Below are 17,638 nucleotides of genomic sequence, written 5' to 3'. Positions count from 1 at the left end.
CCTCTATCTCTATGTCACTAACTCTGAGCTCAGCAGAACTATGTTTTGTCCTTTTGTTTTTGTCCTTCCAGTTCAGTAGGCTTGTGGGAGAGTGTCTGCCCTGTGGCTGTAAGGTCGTTAGTTAAAATCCAGACTAAGTCATACCAAAGACTAAAAATGGGACCCAGTGCCTCTCTGCTTGACTCAGCATTAAAAGTGTTGGATTGGGGGGGGGGGGTTAATCCACCAAATGGTCGTGTCTGCAGCTCACCGCTCCCCCAGCGGATGAGTCAAATGCGGAGAACAAATTTCACTCAGTGTGTGACAGCTAATGGAACTTTCTGTAAAGACCTTTTCTTTGAGATGTATTTGTTGAAGTTTAAGGGTTAATTACTTTTATGGCATGCCTTAGAGCTCTTTAAAGCTACTGCTTAGACCTGAAAAAGGTAATTATCAATGGGGTCAATATGTTTTTCTTGTGCTGTAAGATCTTCAACAGAATGAATGTTTTTGAAGGGTAAAAGACTTATAGTCACACTATTATCATCTTTTGATCAATTTTAAACGTGTCCGCAGATTTTTATTTATTTATTTATGATTATGTAATTTTTTGCCAAAACACAAAAAAACTGTCGTTTTCTAGGACATAGTTTCTGTAGAGCGACAATAGCTCATCAGAAATCCTAAACCTGTAGTAAAACTATGTTTTCTGAATGGTTCAAAGTCATTCTAAAGATAATCATTTCATTATCAAAATGAATGGACCAAGTATGTAACATTATTTTGAGGGAGAGGGATTTTGGTAAAGCATTAAGTCTGTTTGATTTTTTTTTTATTGTTTTGAATGCATGTAAAGACTGTCTGCTCCTGCACAGATAGAATCAGTTTGACAGTGACATGTTAAGTTGATTTCTATCAAAAGTCATAAAATAACGCACCTTGAAACATCAACTAATCATTGAGGCATTAAATCATAAGATGATGTAATCGATGACTAAAACCATTACCTTGTTTTTACTGAAGTGCAGGAGGAAAGACAGTCAAGGATGATGGTGTGAGAAATGATAAACAAATGGATTTGTAATACATTTAACACAGATTTTATTAAAGAAAACTTAGAGGCAAAGAAAAACCCTCAAATTATTATATCTCAAAAAACAAAGAGATGCGTTTTTTCCCTCACAAACTAAACATTAACATCTGACTCATTTGGGAAAAATGTAGACATTTTTCTGAACTCTTTAACTAAATGAATGGAACATCTGTAGAAAAAAACAACAACTGTATGATGGAGAAAAAAAGGAATTATTTCACATCACAAAGAAGAGCCACGCCCCGCAGAACCCAGTGTTCTGGAGGTTGGGTCGTTTTCAGTCCCACTGATGCGATGCAGTTGATATCTGTTCTGGTTGGTTTCTTGTAAATTGGACAGGAATAGAGACGGGGATCCTTTACAACTGCAACACAAAAACACACAAAAAATGGGGTGTGGTACATATGGGGAAATAGCGCTAGGAGATTAAGGTTTTGAAATTAAAGCTCTTTGGTAGCAGAACTCTTCATAGTTTACAAAATATTAGCATCAGAGGGATGCCACCCAGCTCTGCCACGGTCAGTTTTCATGAAGGTAAATCTGTTAAAAATCTGGCAATGAGCTTAAGTCAGAAGAGCAAATTTCATTCCTAGTCCTGCCTCTTTTTACCTACTTAAGTACATCAATCATAATATGTTTAGCTACAGGAGATTCCTTGAAGAGGCAAAAAAGCAGTTAATGTTGAATCAGCCTGTTGATAATGAAACCACAAGCTCTTAAATAAGGATGACTTTACAGAGATGAGTTTTTCTGACTTTTCTTCTTCTTCTCTGAACTTCCTGAAGCTGAAATTTTGTTACACCAGAAAAAAAATCATCATTGCTATTGTTTATTCAAAAATGGCAGATGCAAAGATATTTTTTGAAAAAAAAAACCCACTTATTCGTGTATTTTTTAAGGCAGCATTTATGATGATTGTGGTCCACATGGAAATTTCTGAATGTTTGTCTTAAACACCTGCCTAGCATCAAAGCCTTTCGGACATAGCTTCTATGTGTTCTCATTTATGGAATATAACTTTCATAAAAAGCTAAAGAATCATAATTTATTAATACATTATTAATGTAATGATTCTTGTTAATCCCTTGGTGCTGGAATTTTTATATATTTATATATATAAAAATTCCCTTATGTATTTGCTTTCAAGTAGAAGCCAAATTAAGGTAATTTTTGAAGTAAAAGTGGTTTGTTGCATATTTGCATCAATAGATGTCAAGCGGTTAAACCTTGGTCAAAAATGAATACACCAAGTGTGTGTGGTAGTGTATGAGTGGACCCTTAATGCCTCTTTACTCAAAGATTCGAAACATTTTACATACAAAAAAAGTTTCTTTAGAACTACTTTGTGATCTTTGCAAAAACCTAATGCAGGAAAAACCGCTTTGTGTCCCTCCTGTTCCTGTAAGACAATAAATTAGAATGCAAATTTTTTTTTTTTTGCCCATTTAGAAATGTTTCTGAACCTAAAATGCAAAATAAACTGATGCTGTTGGGGGTACCTATATATTTCCACATAACAAAGACCATCTCATGATGGTAAGAGACAGTTTAATGGTGAAGACTCTGAAAGATAATAATGGAGGATATGTAAACAAAGGATAGAGTGAAGGCACAGCGACGACTGTCACCAAGTTTCAGATGCCCACCAAGGCGTAGAGATTAAAAAGGAAAAACCTCCATCTGAATGAATAAAACCAAACTTTAAAAAATATTTTGTTCTACTCAAGATGTTTTAAGATCCCTGCCTACTTTTAATTTTGTCTTCTTTATGTTTCATCATCTTAGTAAAAGCCTCACTCCCACAGTCTGAAGACAGAGGCCCCACACTTGGTCTGCAAGTTTGCACAGAAGGTCTGTGTTGCAGTAACATAAGCATGAATGCCAGCAAGTAACTGTTGTGTCTGTTCATGGTTTACGCATGCTCACTGAGATGACCCAAAGCTAATTCCACTGAAAACAGATTGTCCATTTAAATATCACATGTATCCAGTATAAGGATGGGATGTGAACCTTAAAGAGGATGAAATTTTAAGATCTTATAAGGACAGATCAGATTAATACAGAATAAATCCTTCCAACAGTCTCCCATTGGTGTGAGTTCCTGAAGAACATGCTCACCATTGTTCTCTGCATACATCCAGATCACAGGCATCATTTCAAAGAGGACTTTGGGTTTAGATTCAGTGAGCCTGCAGTTGTTGCGGTCCCAGCTGGCCCCCTCCAGGTAAAGGCCATATACATACACCCCCTTTGCAGGCGGATGGGGGATGTCATCCTTCATCCATTTGGTCACCTCATTACAGAGCACCATGCGGTCCAGGGCCCAGCCCTTGTTGGCTCGGGCTATTTCCTGTAAATAAAAGAAATCTGCCGTTTAGCCTAACAAGAGGGCTTGCAACACTTAAACATTAAGCAGTTTCTCTGCCTTACAACAGTTACTATTAGAAAGGATATTATGCAGTTACAAGAAAAAAAGAGTTTCTTTGTCAGTGCAAAAGCCATTTGCATTAGAGGTGTTGTCCTTGAACTAATGTTAGACTTTAAGTTCAATTGATTTAATACTTTAAATGAAGTATCTTGTAAAGCTAACATGCAAAAGCTGATAATAAATTGGAAGAAAGAATTTACAGTAAAATCAGTGACTGTCCAGAGTCTTGATGCAAAAAATCAAATCTAATCAATACTTATTATTACTCCTAGAACTCAACAACTATATTCTAAGTAAAACACACATCAGCATTTTCAAAATGGCCTCTAAGTCTGAGGAACTGAGATTTTCCCACAGAGCAGAATAGGCCAGTGGACGGTAACTGAGAATCAGTTTTTTCCGTCACTGAAATAAACTCAAAAATTTATTTTTGTTGAGTTTTTAGACCTTGTGAAGCTTTACCCCCCACATTTTTTGTGAACAATAAACCGATTGTAGAAACTACTAATCATGTGAATCCATCTTTTGTTGTTTTGTAACAGCCTGATGTGGTGTGTACCTGTTTCATAGCTGTCAGGAAACCTTGAGGGTTGAAAAAGCCCGTCATCCAGAAGCAGTTGGGCCGGCCTTTAAAGAGCCAAGTCTGAAACTGACGGTTCCGCTCGAGGAGCTCTGTGAACCAGAACCCCAAAGTGCTGGAGGCCCAAGACTCCTGATGAGGAAAATAAAAAAAGAAAAGCTAAAAACAAAATAATCAGTAAGTTGCAACACAATGTGTGATCCCTGGAGGATCCAAAAAGAATGACAAAAATAGTAGCAATCAGCAGGAAAAGAAAAGCATAATGTTTAAAATTGTTCCTGATTAGTCTTGACAAATACTCAAAAAACCTAATAAGAATCAATTAAAATAATCAATAATCAATTTGAAAACTTGCCTCTTTATAGTTTTCAGGCAGTGGGAAGCAAACATGTAGACCTTCAGAGCAACATGAAACAGCCCAATATCTAATTTATCTTTCACTATGTTTGACAAGTTAATATTTGTTTTTAGATATTCTAAAAAGGCTGTTGGTATTCTAAGATGAAATGAGTCAGAAGCTGTTAATGAGTTAAAAAAGACTATCACAAGGACCCATTTCCCTGTTTCCAAAGGACTGACATTTTAAAATTAAAATCATGCTTACCAAGGAATTCTTAAGAACAACACGATCGATATGAGAAATCACAAGTGAGGAACTCAAGTCAGCTGACCTTCATCCAACGAGCTGGAATACGAGCATCATACATGCAGTCCAGGGCGTCCCGCAGGTTCTCGCTCATGATGATGGTTCCATCTATGGCTAGCTTGAGGTCAATCAGGGTGCTTCGCACCAGCATTATGACCCTCTGCATTCGATCGATCTCCTGACGCAGAAAGATGTTCATGGGCTTTAAAGGTCCCATCTTCTGGAGGCGCTCTCGAACCTGGATTCATACAAAGAAAACACACAACATCCATGTACAAACACAGCTGTTTTGAGTGAATGCAAATAAAAAGATAAGTCTAATGTAAACAAAACAAACTAAATGGGAATATATATATAAACAATATCAGTGATTCCTAGCCTTTTGGCAACATTCTCTTTCAGCTTCAGATCCTTTCTTTCTTTTTAGGATAGTTTCCTTTCTTACAAAGAGAAAAAAAAGTACATTTTCTTTTAACTTTATTAACTTGACGAAAAAAAATGTTTTCAGTGTATGAATGATAACATTGTTTAGCAGAAATTAGTTATAATACTTTATGGATCAGACACCATACTCTAAAAAATACTTAACACATAAAATAATTATTTTTACACATCAATGGAACAACTTAAATAAAACTTTTGTTCCTTTTGTTTGCAAATTTTTGTAACACTTCTACAAGAATCCCTTTTGGAGTCTCATGGTTGCTGGAGCCTATCTCAGCCACAGGGGAGGCGAAGTACACCCTTGATGGTTTTTCAGTCCATTGCAGGGCAACACAGAGACACACTAGACTCACATCCATCCTCTGTCCATCCATCCGTCTTCCAAACACATTACTTTTCTTTTGGGGTCACGGGGCTGCTGGAGCCTGTCCCGGCTACTGTAGGGCATTGGCGGGACACACGCTGGACAGATCACCAGTCTGTTGCAGGGTCACACAATCGCACATTCATTCTCACATGCACACCTAGGGGCTATTTAAAGTCACCAATCAACCTATGATGCTTGTTTTTTGGCAGTTGGAGGAAGCCGAAGTGCACGAGGAGAAGATGCAACAGTCAACCAGGGCCTTCTCACTGTGAGGTGAGAGCGCTAACTACTGCGCCACCATACAGACCATCATCTAACACATGTTCCATCATGTAACCCAAAATATGAAACTAACGCTTCACATATTTATCACACATTTGACACCCATAGCTTACCCAAATAAAAAAAGAAAAGTGGAAGATAAGCTCACCTCAAAGGGAATGTAATCAGGGGGCAGCTTTTCAAGCATGTCATCGGCCATCCTGGACACTGCAGCCTCTCTGGTCTCCCCTCCTCCTGATGAGCTGTCCTTTGGTTGAATACTGAGGATGGTGTCCAGCACATCCTTAGCCTGTTTACTCTGAAACGTTATATCTGCGTTTGGGTGAAGACCAAACACCTCAGGAGTGTCATAGGCTGGAAGACCCTGCAAATGTGGAGGACAGAGGATTTGAGACCATTTAGGTAGAAGTAAGTAAAAAAGATTAAACAAATGAATCACCCAATCCCTTCCAAACATGAACGGTCACGTTTTATCACTTCAGCATAGTGTTGGCATGTGAAACGTGCATATGACTGTTTTGATTCTTAATCAATGGATCATGTTGTGCTTCCAAAAAAACGAAACAGTGTGTGCATTGTGCATTAGCTAAGAACGGGGGGTATTGAGCCCACATCTGAGTTTGCGTCCCTGGCCTTTTACTCATTTCCTAATTGGATCATTTTGTCTCTGTTTTTAGTATGCTCTGACCCAGAACCATTCAACCCGTTCTGACCTCACTCCTCCTGTACTCCCTACAGCCTCTGACCTACCTGGACCCCCACTAACCCTGGATTCCAAGCAGCTCTCCTTCAATAAATCTTTTTCAATAAATCACACATCACCTCACCTTATCTGACCATGACATTTTGGGGGGATTAAAGCTGTTAAAATGTGGCTGTGTGCACCACACAGACCTACTGTCTTCTAGGACTAGTCAACAATTCTCTTCTATGTCTGAATAATGCTAAGTTCTCATGTCATCCCCAGTGCCTTTTTGAATTTCTCGCCACTTCTGGAAGATCATGAAATAAACTATACTTTGACTCTTCATCCACTTGGTGTTCTCCATGAGGAGTCCTGCAGCAGTCAAGGCCAATTTTCCACACTTGTCTCATAGGATAAACTGATTTAGTAATTAACCAAGCAGCTTAAAGAAATCCCATGGCTCACCAACAGATTTTCTCCCACAACATAGTCAATGACTCATTAGGGAATACACAACTTTCAAACTTTTGTATTTAATTGTTAAAAATAAAGCACAGGTAAAGATGTGTAAAAAATTCTGTACATTGGATTATTTTCTTATTGTGTAAATATTTTTCAGGGATAGTACTATCAGTCTGAACCTGTGTTCTACACTTCATGAATCCAGCAGCACATTATACTGCTCAATTTGTTTTTCACCCATGTTCACCTATTTTGGATTGTTTCCAGAATTCAATTGGAGAAACAAGACTTTTGGCTTTATTTATTTTTAAGAATCTATCACATTTTGACTTAAACTAATGTTTGGAAATTTAGAATATTTTATGACAAGATTATACCAATGTGAGAAGGTTTTGTGACACCAAAATGATTGTGTGTCATGTCGAAGCTCTTACAGACAGCAGCTTGAAGGTCAGTGGAGGAGGCTTGGAGGAAACTGTCTGGGCTAATAAAAAAGGGCTTCTCAGTGTCATGATGCAGATTTTTTGTTGTGCAGTCCTCTTTGTTTATCTCTCTAAATTTCCCTAAATGCGGAAGCAATCATGGACTAAAAGTAGTAGTGTTGTCTGCACGTGCTCAGTAGCCTTACCTGAATGTAAGCCAGGTATTGGTCGACGCTGGAGCACTTTGGGATGCCGTAGCCCTTATAGAAGTTAAAGTCACGTTCAAACATATTCTTGTTGAACCACACCTTAGAAAAGGTGTTGAGCAGACGCTTGTCATAGTCATCAGTGACACGGCCACCATATTGAATCTCCCCAATCATGTATTGGACTGTGTTCCATGACACAAGCTGAAAAAAAAATAAAGTGTTAAAATGTAAAGAAACTTCTCAATAACAATATAACTAGAAATAGATAAATATATTATTATGTACAGACATTAAAGACTATTTTAATTTTACACTAATTTCTCAATTATTTGTATTTGTGGGTTAGATGAAAGTGAAGTACAGGCCAGGCTGATTCAAGTTGTGGTATTTTGCAATTTGTATTCCACTTTGGTGCAACAAATGCAGGTTTTATGACCCTGAACACATTCTTTGAATTACACTACTTACAGTATATTATTAATTGTATCATTATTCACGATAGAACTAAATATGCTAAGTTAATGTATATAAAACATTTAAATAATCACAGGACTTTTTAAATGCTAGTTTTAAACTATCACACCACTGCTGATTAATTCAAACATCTATGACAATTCAGTAAATAATGCCTAAGTGTTATTGTAGTTAAAAGTCAATCATCAATTTGACGAATGAGATCAGTATTTTAGTTTGTACCAAACTTCATATGAAAAAAGGTCACTTTATTCTTCATAGCAAGCAGATGAAGCAGGACATAACTTATTTCACATTTAAGAACAACTGGACATGCATAACACCCTGTTATGACATTCATGGTCATACGTGGTATTTTTTTGCTCAACTCCTTTTAAGAACATTACTTTATGTTATTTTAAAAAAAAAGAAAGAAGCACATTTGAACATGCAGATTTTGTAAATTTTGCGCAATATTTTCTAAATTTAAATGTATTGCACAGATGTTTCCAATTTTAGGAAAGGGGACACCTTTGAAATCTTGCAAAAGGCAGAAACAAGTAATAAGTGAGCCAGTTGTCTCACCTGGTCATTCAGACTCTTAATTATTTATACTGAAATTTTTTTGAAAAAAGGTGTAACCCACTTGTTTGGTGTCCATATCGTCCAGATGGTTCTGAATAAACTGGACTGTGGCGTTGAAGTCAGCCTGGTTGAACTCGTAAGGGATGTTCCATCCTAGAGGGCCAAACTTTCTCCTCTCTTGTACTGTGCTGTGCAGAAACGCTACACAGTACAGCATTGGCTTCCACTGGTTCGTGTTGCTGACATCCAAAAGGTCCTGGTTGATACCTGGAGAAGGATTCACAGAACAACTCAATTCAAAAGATTGACTCCAATAAAACCAGTTTAAAAAACAGCTAAAGGTACTGTGAAAAAATAACATTTATTCTACAGTTTGCCTAAAATATCCTCTCATAAAGATGTGACCATGATATATGCCAAACATACCACTGGAAACAATGAGGATCACTATTTTATCTGCCAATAAACAGCACAAATAGATTTCTTTATCAATTCAACCAAAGAAAAAAAAACTGGTTTATGTATATGGAGTTTTCTTCACACCTCACCTCGCTCTATTGGGGTGTATTATTGTTAAACGTATCATATTTTTACCATTCTAGAGTTAATTTCTGGCATAATAGTGTCCTTGTGTTCTGTCAAACTTGTGTTTGTTGTATTTCCTTCTTGAAAAAACCTTCTAGGAAAAAGATTTTCTAATATAAACAAAAACCAGCAAAACTGTTTTAACTCCTTTCAGTTTTACAAGCCTCCACCGGGGCTGATGATCTTTTTGTACTAGATCCATAAATTGCTAAACATGCATTTTTTGTCTTTTAGTTACATGTCTTTATCAGATCACTTTCTCCTAAGAGTGAAGAAGAGTGATGGTCTGTGTGTCTTTGTCTTCAAGGCCTTTGCTCAGAACTGCAAACAATACTAATAATATGAAAAAATGTTCCTACTAATCAATCAATTATGCCCTCTTTTGACATTTTTCAGGTTTTAATGTTTGGCTGTGTTTCCATGGTCAAACCATGAACAGTTTTTAGCTAAGTTGAACGAAACAGACTCACCTCCGTAGGTTCTCTTGAGGCCTGCTTTGAGGCCCTGTGGGGGTTCATTGGTGAACTTGATGGACATCTGCAGGAGTGTGATGGGGAAGTTTTTGTGGACCTCTGTGGTTATCCAAAGACGGAAGGAGTCATTAATACATTCGGTTTCTATCACGGTGTCCATGAGCTCATCCATGAAATTCAGGCCCAGGTGGCAATTCTGGAGTAAAGCCCAGCCACCCTGAAAACAGTGACAAGGGTAATGAATCTTTAAAGACTGTACAATAAAAACTTCTTAAACTTAATTTCAACAAGCATATTCTTTTCTAATTCAAGGAAGCGTAGGAGCAGAGAACTGACTCACATTAGCCATTGTTTGCTGCAGCAGCTTCCGGGCATGGACCTCTTGTCCTTGTCCCATGGACACATATCGAGTTTCGATCTTTAGCTTCTTTCCCAGAGCTATGATGGAGTCAGTTGGATCTGACCCCATCGACAGGAAGCAGATTAAAGGCGTTCTTGGGTTTGACTCCTCCCATGTCCCCTCCACGTCAAGAATCACCCCTTCAGTATACTTCTCCCCCATTGCATCTCTGATGTATTTTCGGGCCTGGAGGAGAATTTTTTTTTCGGTATGTTGTCAAATATTATCACACAAAGAACAAGAACTAATTGAGTTGCAGTTAGTAAAAGCAAAACTGAGAGAAAAAATAAATTATTAAAATAAATTCAGATTTGTTTAATTTAAACTAAGGTGAACTTTAGAAACAAAAAAGAGACAGAATCAATGATAAAATGTATTTAACTATTGACTTAGAAAACGTTTCACAAAAAGATTAACAAAAGTTTTCGGCAACTGAGCCGTATAAAAGACAGTGATGTAAAAATTATGTTTCTGAACCTGTGCAATAGTCCTGTCAGGACACCAGCAGCGAATGAGGAGTAGACGTCTAAAACAGTCAAGAGATTGGTAAGAGTTTGGGAGAACTTCTTCCTCTGGAGCTTCCTTATCAAACCAGGACTTCCACAGTTTCTCATGATGACTTATCTGGAAAACAGGGGAGCTCAGTTGTATTTCAACAGCAACAATCAATTTTAGTGCTGGGGTTAACCTGTTTCATAAAACAAATAAAATATAGTCAGGGAACTATAGTGTATTGAAAGAAAGGTACATGTACATTTAAAAATATGTGAGGATACATGAAACGCATGTTGTAGTAGATAAATACGGTATAATACTTAACAAAAACGGAAATGTTCTGTGTAGTGGTTTACACTACACAGAACATTTAGCTGTTTTGACCTAATAGTTAAACAGTTTCAGCGTTTTCTATAGTTCTAAAAATGACTTCAGTCCTTTTTCCTGTAGGTTTCCAATGAACTCTAAGGTGTGCTTTTGATCAAGATGGATCGAAATGTTATTGGGCAGTGTCAGAGCTTGTTACAGCATCCCCTTAAATAGAGCCAAGGAGGGCCAGAAGGGATAAAGAAAATGACTTTGGAAAGGCCTGACTTACTGTAGATGCTAAATGTCAGAGACAATGGAAAATGGTATTTTATTAGTAATGGAGCCAAGATGAGACACGATGCTAGTGAGCATAAAGGAGCTGTAAATATATTTTGACATTTGAATATAAGATAAGAGCCAGGAAGAGCTGTAAGGAGATTCTCAAATAATACCAAGCCTCCATAGCCTCCAAGCCTCCATATACCAAGTAAGATTTTCTTTTTGCTTAAGAAGCTGAAGCCATAACTGAACAATCTTTTAGGATAGCAGACGTGAGTGGGCTGTACCTGGTCCAGAATTTCAGAGAATTGCCATAGTTTGCTGAGCTCGACGAGATTCAGCCAGCTCATGTCCAGAATCCATTCAGCAGGTTTCTGAGGGCAGGTCTTCAGGTCCAGAGATGCACCTCCTGGATTATTTAAACACACACATTTACACCTAAATTTTGAAAGGTTTATCCAAACAATGAGCCAAAGTACACATGTTCCTCCCCAAAACGATGTTAATGCTAAAACTATAAAAACACATGGGTCACATTCAAAATTGTTTTTGCTTTTTTAAATAAGCAGAAACAATAAGATATACAAAGTTAAACGTGATTCAGAGATCAGCATGTCAAAGCAGACAGATGGTAAAGCTGCATGCATGTTCTGTGGCTGACTTTTCTTGCTCTGACAGTTGCTTCTTTGCTTTTGTCCATGGTGGGGGGATCCTACTAAATCTGTGGGTCTCAAAGAGCCCAGGATTTCCAGGATACATGTAAACACAGACTTCAAACTAAACGATACATGAAAAGAAAGTTGTTCAAAAGATTACCACATTTCCTGAAAAATAACAGAATGATGTATACTTAATAAGGTTACATGAAAACACTATACTGGGTTACTTAAGACAACCGCACAATGTTTTATGAATGGCATTTTCTAACGTATCAAAATCGTTTTGAAAACATTTTTACTTATATAATTTTGTGCTGATTCTTGTCTCTTACCTTTGATCAGTGTGAGAAACTCCTTATGCGTAACATTTTTGCCCTGCATGTCAATCTTTAGTGTCAGGAGCAAAGTAAAGAGAAACTTGTGCTCTTCGTACAGGCCGCGGGCTGCGTAGTAATAGACTTTGAACGTCATGTACTCAATGATGCTCTTTATACGTTCGCTGGTGTTGGAGCTTTTAGAAGATCTGTCCAGGATAAACAATATTTCAGAGGTTTTGTGCAGTTCATATAAATGATGCTAATTAAATAAAACAGATTGAAACTTTTTTATCTGACAGAACCAAGCACAAATGTAATTTACTATATGATAATAAACATGCCATTATGTTTTCAGGTTTAAAAGAAAATACCAAGAATATATGAATCTACATGATTTTGCACATTTTTACTTTGACAAAGAACAATCATGATCAATATGTTTCTAAACCTAGATATCTTCAATATAAAGATCATGAGCAGCGTTATGGATTTAAAAGTCTTGTTAGAACTTTGAACAAAACTCTTGTTTAATCTTTCGTTTGCTAAAGGCAAAAAGGGTCACAGATGCTGAGCATCACAAAGACAAACATTTTAAAAAGACACATAAATGCCCAGGTTATAATAAATAATTAAGCATATATTTTAGTTTTGGGAGGTTCAGTTACTTACCGAGCTAGAGAAAGATCAAACAGTCCTAAGAACTGTGTGAGAGAGGTCTGGTACATGACGTTGACCATGCTCATCTCAGTGATCAAAAAGTACAGGATGCTGCCTCTTGTGGCGACTGAGAACACATAACATACAAACAATAATTAGTTGACATAAAGCTACTTAATTCATTCTTTGGTTTTAAGTCACATAGCTCTAAACTGTGGTATTCCTAAACATACAAATTACCACAATGGGATATCACGCTCCTAGTTTACAAAAATAGTACAAATTACAAAACAAATATCTTGACTTTGGAGCTTTAGTCAAAGCAACAACTTAATTTCCTCTGGGTCTATTCTGATGCCTTACCAGGTCGGTACTCCTCTCTAGCAGCATTTATCTGGATCTGAGTATCTCCTGCTATCTGCAGTTTCTGATTGACCTCCTCTGCTGTCTGCTTGGTGTTTCCAAGCACAACGATGAGACTCTCATCATCCACAAGTGAGCCCTACACCAACATGACACATGGACAGAAACATCACCTTTGATTCTCCATAATCATATTTTTCCCGAATTTGTACAGACCTGAATTTCCTTTGCTTACCTGTGTGCTGGTCAGCCTGTACAGCAGGTTGTCCTCAAGTTCCTTCATTTTTCTCTTGTTATATGTCACATCTTCTAAAAGGTCAGTCCTCTCCTTCTCCATTTCCTGATGATTTGAGCACAATGATGAGCAACACATTTTTGCATTTATTGCATTTTTAAGTTGAACTGATGTGAAGTACAGCCCCATAAAGGTTTATGCTGGTATCCGAACTAAACTTCACAGAATATTCTCCTTAACTGCCAGAACCTGTGTAAAGGGTTATAATTTTGAAGTGGGGATATTTCAAGTTACATTTTTCAAGAGCCAAAATAAGGCATAAAGGAGGGAGATGAGTCAAAACATACAGGAACATCTACATGCTTCATTTAGACATTAAGTAAAGCATCTATGTAAAACTAAAACTGAGTTGTTAAGATATGATCCTATATAGGGCCACAACATTTTATACTGTATAATTAAATGTGTGTGTGTAAAATACCCGTTTTTCTGTGAGAATGACTCTGCCGAGAAGCTGGTCTTCAAGTCCTCTTATTGTGACGGTAAAGTCAATAATTGAGGTGCGGGCACTGATTTCTGGAGTATAAGCTGGGTTAGGAAGCTTAGTGGTCATGTAAAGCTTGAAGCCCTTCATCACATCCACCTCTTTGTCACCAATTTTCACCTGGAAAAAGAAGACGTTAAAAGGCCCAGGATCAAATAAAAATAATAATTATAGTTGAAGAAAACATTTATGGTTAAAGGCCATCCATCATTTATAGATGACTTATACTTAAGGGCTTCTAAATAAAAGCATATTGTGAAATTAAGCATGAAAAAAATAGAACAAATTAAAAAAACTAGTCTTGATAGACTTGCCCAAATACCTGTTCAATATGTAAAAGATGCAGGTAAATATGCATCCGTGAGTATATCTGTCACAAAAAACATTTATTAAACTATACCTCCCTCCCTCCCTCCCTCCCTCCCTCCATCCCTCCCTCCATCCATGTCAGTTACAACATATGTAGGAATGTTTTCCTGACTAAAATTTCAGTATCAGTGAAGGTAGAAAGATTACGGTTTACAAACAACAGTGTAATTTTACTAAACATAGCTTCTGAATTCCATTTGACCGAACCTCTTCAATAAAAAGCTCAATATGTTCTACCTAAAAATAACACTTAAATTCCACTTAAAGTCCAAAAGGCCCCTTTGAAAACTTTTACTGCTTAAAAAAACATCCCTAAAATGAATATCAATAGCAAATTCTTGGTTTAGTTTAGCTAAAGTTTTGAATATAGAAAAACTTACATTAAAAACATATCAATTAATCACAGATATACATATGTGTAATTTGGAAAACCAAGGCATTCTGCTCTAATGATCACAGTAAATCGAGTTTTAAAGTTCAGTTTAGAACACCCCCTGCTCTCCCCATGACCTTGTGCTGCAGTGGGTATGGCATAGATGCACATCATCTATGCCAGGCTCCATTCTGATGGAGCCTGTGACAAAAAAGCCACTCCAAACCAAACCACATTTGCTCGCAAAAAATAAATCTGGAACATATCAGATTTTCAAGTTTTTTTTTAGCACTATACCTTGTATGTTGATCCAGTTTTAATAAAGTTTTTTTCTAGGACATTGTCTAATACAGGATCCAACTCCTCCCCAACATCTTCAATCAAAAGGGGGCGACCAAGAGACAGACTTTCTTCAAGATGGTTCCTGAAGTACTTGTGGTTCAGTGACGTAATCTGAAACCGGGAAAGCAAAACCATAAAATTGCTTCTACTGTAATTTTTATACATAGTGCATCGAAATAAGCAAACCTGCAGTTCATTCTTGGCCTCTTTGTTCTTGATCCACGTTTTTCCTTGCGTTTGTGGGTCAATAAGAAGCGGGAAGCGGGCGGCTTTGGTCACAATAATGCCATTATGGATGGAAAGCTCATCGTTAGGAAGTCCCTGAAGACAGAGATCAGATCAGTGAGGCTCCGTGACAAGGTTTGGTTATGGAACACATGGTTAGCATTAGCCAGGCACTAACCTGAAGGTTCCATTCACTAACAGTAGAGGCATCAATAAGTAGCTCCGTTATATCGAGATTGTTGCCGAATGGGATGCTGCGCTGCTTCAACTCACACTGCCATTCGTTTAGCAGGAGACTGCGAAACTCCTGATTAAAAGGACCAGAATAAGACAGAAAGGCTGTGGCCAGAAGAACATCTCCTGAAACAGAAAACATGTTAAGTCATTAGATCCCAAAAGAAATATAATCCAAATTAAATAAGGTGAGCTAATAAGTGTCCTTTATCTTTTTGAATACTGTGAAATTGTGAAACTTGAAACATGGAACTCACCCACGAGGCGCTTGGTTTGGGCTGCAAACTCTTTGCTCTGTTCTGTCCATCTCTCTTTCTCACCAGCAAGGCCGCTGATGAGATTGGATGCTATTTGCATCTTGCGCCTGCAGCGCTTAGCATCCTCGAGCAGGGTCTAAATATCAACAACCCAACACACAGTTTAGTGATCTGGAGAAATTGTTGTTTAATAGTGACCTTTAGTCTACTCATCCCATTAGATTGGTGCTGATTAAAACTGTTAATGTTCCCAAACCGTTCCCAAATTTTCAGAACAGCAGTAAACAGATGCAGCAACAATGTACATCTACAGGTTCTTTCTACCAAAAGCCCATGGACAAAATAAAAGTCTCAACAAAAATCCAAATCCTAGGTTCTATATTTTTTAAATCAGTTTTAAGTTGAGACAATGGTAATGCAATAGATAGAACGAATTGGGGCGGAAGAGAACTTGATTTTTTAAAACTTTATTGCATATTGACACATTTACAAGGCGCTTGTCAAAGTTATATTTACTGTTTACTGTTTTACTGTTTAAAAGTTGGCAGTTCTTGTGGTTGAGGACTGAGAACCTGAGACTTTGTACCCTTCATAAACCTTCTGATTTAAAAATCTGTCTGAAAAGTATCTGTATGAGCTGAAAAAAATTTTTCTCTGCCTCTGTAACTCAATTTTAAATGTAAATTATTAGTTTTGAATATAAAATATGTTGTTTTAAATTTGGGTACTTCTATTTTTCTATAAGACCAGGAGTCCACAATAAACACTGCTATTGTGAAGCAAAGAATATGTTCTAATTAACTATAATTCCTAATATATAACCTAAAAGTGCATGCAAACCCAAATAAAATGTGTTATTTTAGGATTTGCAGGTGATGACCAAAAAATGATGGTGCAATAGATGACAAGCGCTAACAGCAGTTTTTAGATACTTAGAGTGCTGCAGGGGCTCTTTCATTGAGTTTTGCCTTTCACATGAAATTGTTTACATGAACAGAAATAATGCTCTGACCTGCTATTGACAATGTGACTGCAACCACTATTAGGTTTCTTATTCCATGAATCATATTGCAATTGCTACAATGAGCTGTTTTTGTGTGTTCTTTCAAAAATGCCAGTTTTGAATTTATTTCAAAGCAAACATGCAAAATGGGTTGCGAGTCTTATTTTGTTTATTTTACACAACTTGTAAAATAATGTATGTAAGTAATGTTAGCACACAATTTTACACAAGGAAACCTTTATTAAACCAGGCTCCTCAATTCCAAGAAAAAAATCATTTCAGCTTCCTTTAGGATGTAGATTTTTTGTCATTGATGTTTTATGTGAGTGTTTGTTTTGTGATTTAGTAAGGCTATAGTTTTGGTCAGTAGAAGGAGCTAAGTATGTAGGTATTCATGTATCTGGTTAATAAATTCAGAGCTTGATTTTCCAAAGTGTGGACAGTTGCTCACCAGTTTCTCTGTCATGGCCTCCTCATACTCTGCTCGTACAACGTTCAGTTCTGCCTGCTTAGCATCCAGCTCAGCCTGAGCTTTCTCCAGATCCAAGTTAGCGACTGCCAAACGGTTTTCTTGCACTGCAAGGTTAGCCTGATGAAATACAGCACAGTGATCAGTGTAATGAGTGATTTTTTTTTTTCAGATACTTTATTTATCCATCAATGGGGAAATTCTTCTCCGCATTTGACCCATCCCCTGGGGGAGCGGTGAGCTGCAACTGAACTGCGCTCGGGAGGCGGTAACGTTAAGGGTCTTGCCTAAGGACCCTCACTGAGTGATGTTAACTGCTCGCCATTGATATGGTATTTCAGAGTATTATCTATAAAAGAGGCAGATGCAAAAAAAATCCGGACGTACAGTAGAAAGGTGATTACACTGCAGGGTA

The 17,638-nt window shown here is 37.3% G+C and overlaps 1 protein-coding gene across 4 annotated transcripts in view; it reads right to left on the bottom strand.

Moving 5' to 3' along the window:
* Window positions 1–1,056: 1,056 nt before the first annotated feature.
* The window catches only part of dnah5 (dynein, axonemal, heavy chain 5), a 60,993-nt gene continuing 44,411 nt past the window's right edge, over window positions 1,057–17,638 (bottom strand). For all 4 annotated transcript variants that reach the window (XM_023955674.2, XM_020703879.3, XM_023955675.2 and 1 more), the window contains 21 exons: window positions 17,206–17,343; window positions 15,752–15,887; window positions 15,439–15,620; window positions 15,222–15,356; window positions 14,991–15,146; window positions 13,889–14,071; window positions 13,408–13,512; window positions 13,173–13,311; window positions 12,822–12,936; window positions 12,168–12,358; window positions 11,464–11,585; window positions 10,571–10,717; window positions 10,034–10,279; window positions 9,691–9,910; window positions 8,697–8,902; window positions 7,595–7,798; window positions 5,968–6,183; window positions 4,752–4,964; window positions 4,060–4,212; window positions 3,191–3,422; window positions 1,057–1,436 (listed from right to left, as the gene is read on the bottom strand). In XM_023955674.2, coding sequence (XP_023811442.1) covers window positions 1,285–1,436; window positions 3,191–3,422; window positions 4,060–4,212; window positions 4,752–4,964; window positions 5,968–6,183; window positions 7,595–7,798; window positions 8,697–8,902; window positions 9,691–9,910; window positions 10,034–10,279; window positions 10,571–10,717; window positions 11,464–11,585; window positions 12,168–12,358; window positions 12,822–12,936; window positions 13,173–13,311; window positions 13,408–13,512; window positions 13,889–14,071; window positions 14,991–15,146; window positions 15,222–15,356; window positions 15,439–15,620; window positions 15,752–15,887; window positions 17,206–17,343 — 3,591 coding nt within the window. In that variant the 3' untranslated portion in view covers window positions 1,057–1,284. The remainder of the gene's footprint in view (window positions 1,437–3,190; window positions 3,423–4,059; window positions 4,213–4,751; window positions 4,965–5,967; window positions 6,184–7,594; window positions 7,799–8,696; window positions 8,903–9,690; window positions 9,911–10,033; window positions 10,280–10,570; window positions 10,718–11,463; window positions 11,586–12,167; window positions 12,359–12,821; window positions 12,937–13,172; window positions 13,312–13,407; window positions 13,513–13,888; window positions 14,072–14,990; window positions 15,147–15,221; window positions 15,357–15,438; window positions 15,621–15,751; window positions 15,888–17,205; window positions 17,344–17,638) is intronic.

Source organism: Oryzias latipes, chromosome 6 (genome assembly GCF_053564925.1).
Source record: "Oryzias latipes strain Hd-rR chromosome 6, Olatipes_Hd-rR_3.1".
Taxonomy (NCBI): Eukaryota; Metazoa; Chordata; class Actinopteri; order Beloniformes; family Adrianichthyidae; genus Oryzias; species Oryzias latipes.
This window is presented reverse-complemented; position numbering and strand designations above follow the sequence as displayed.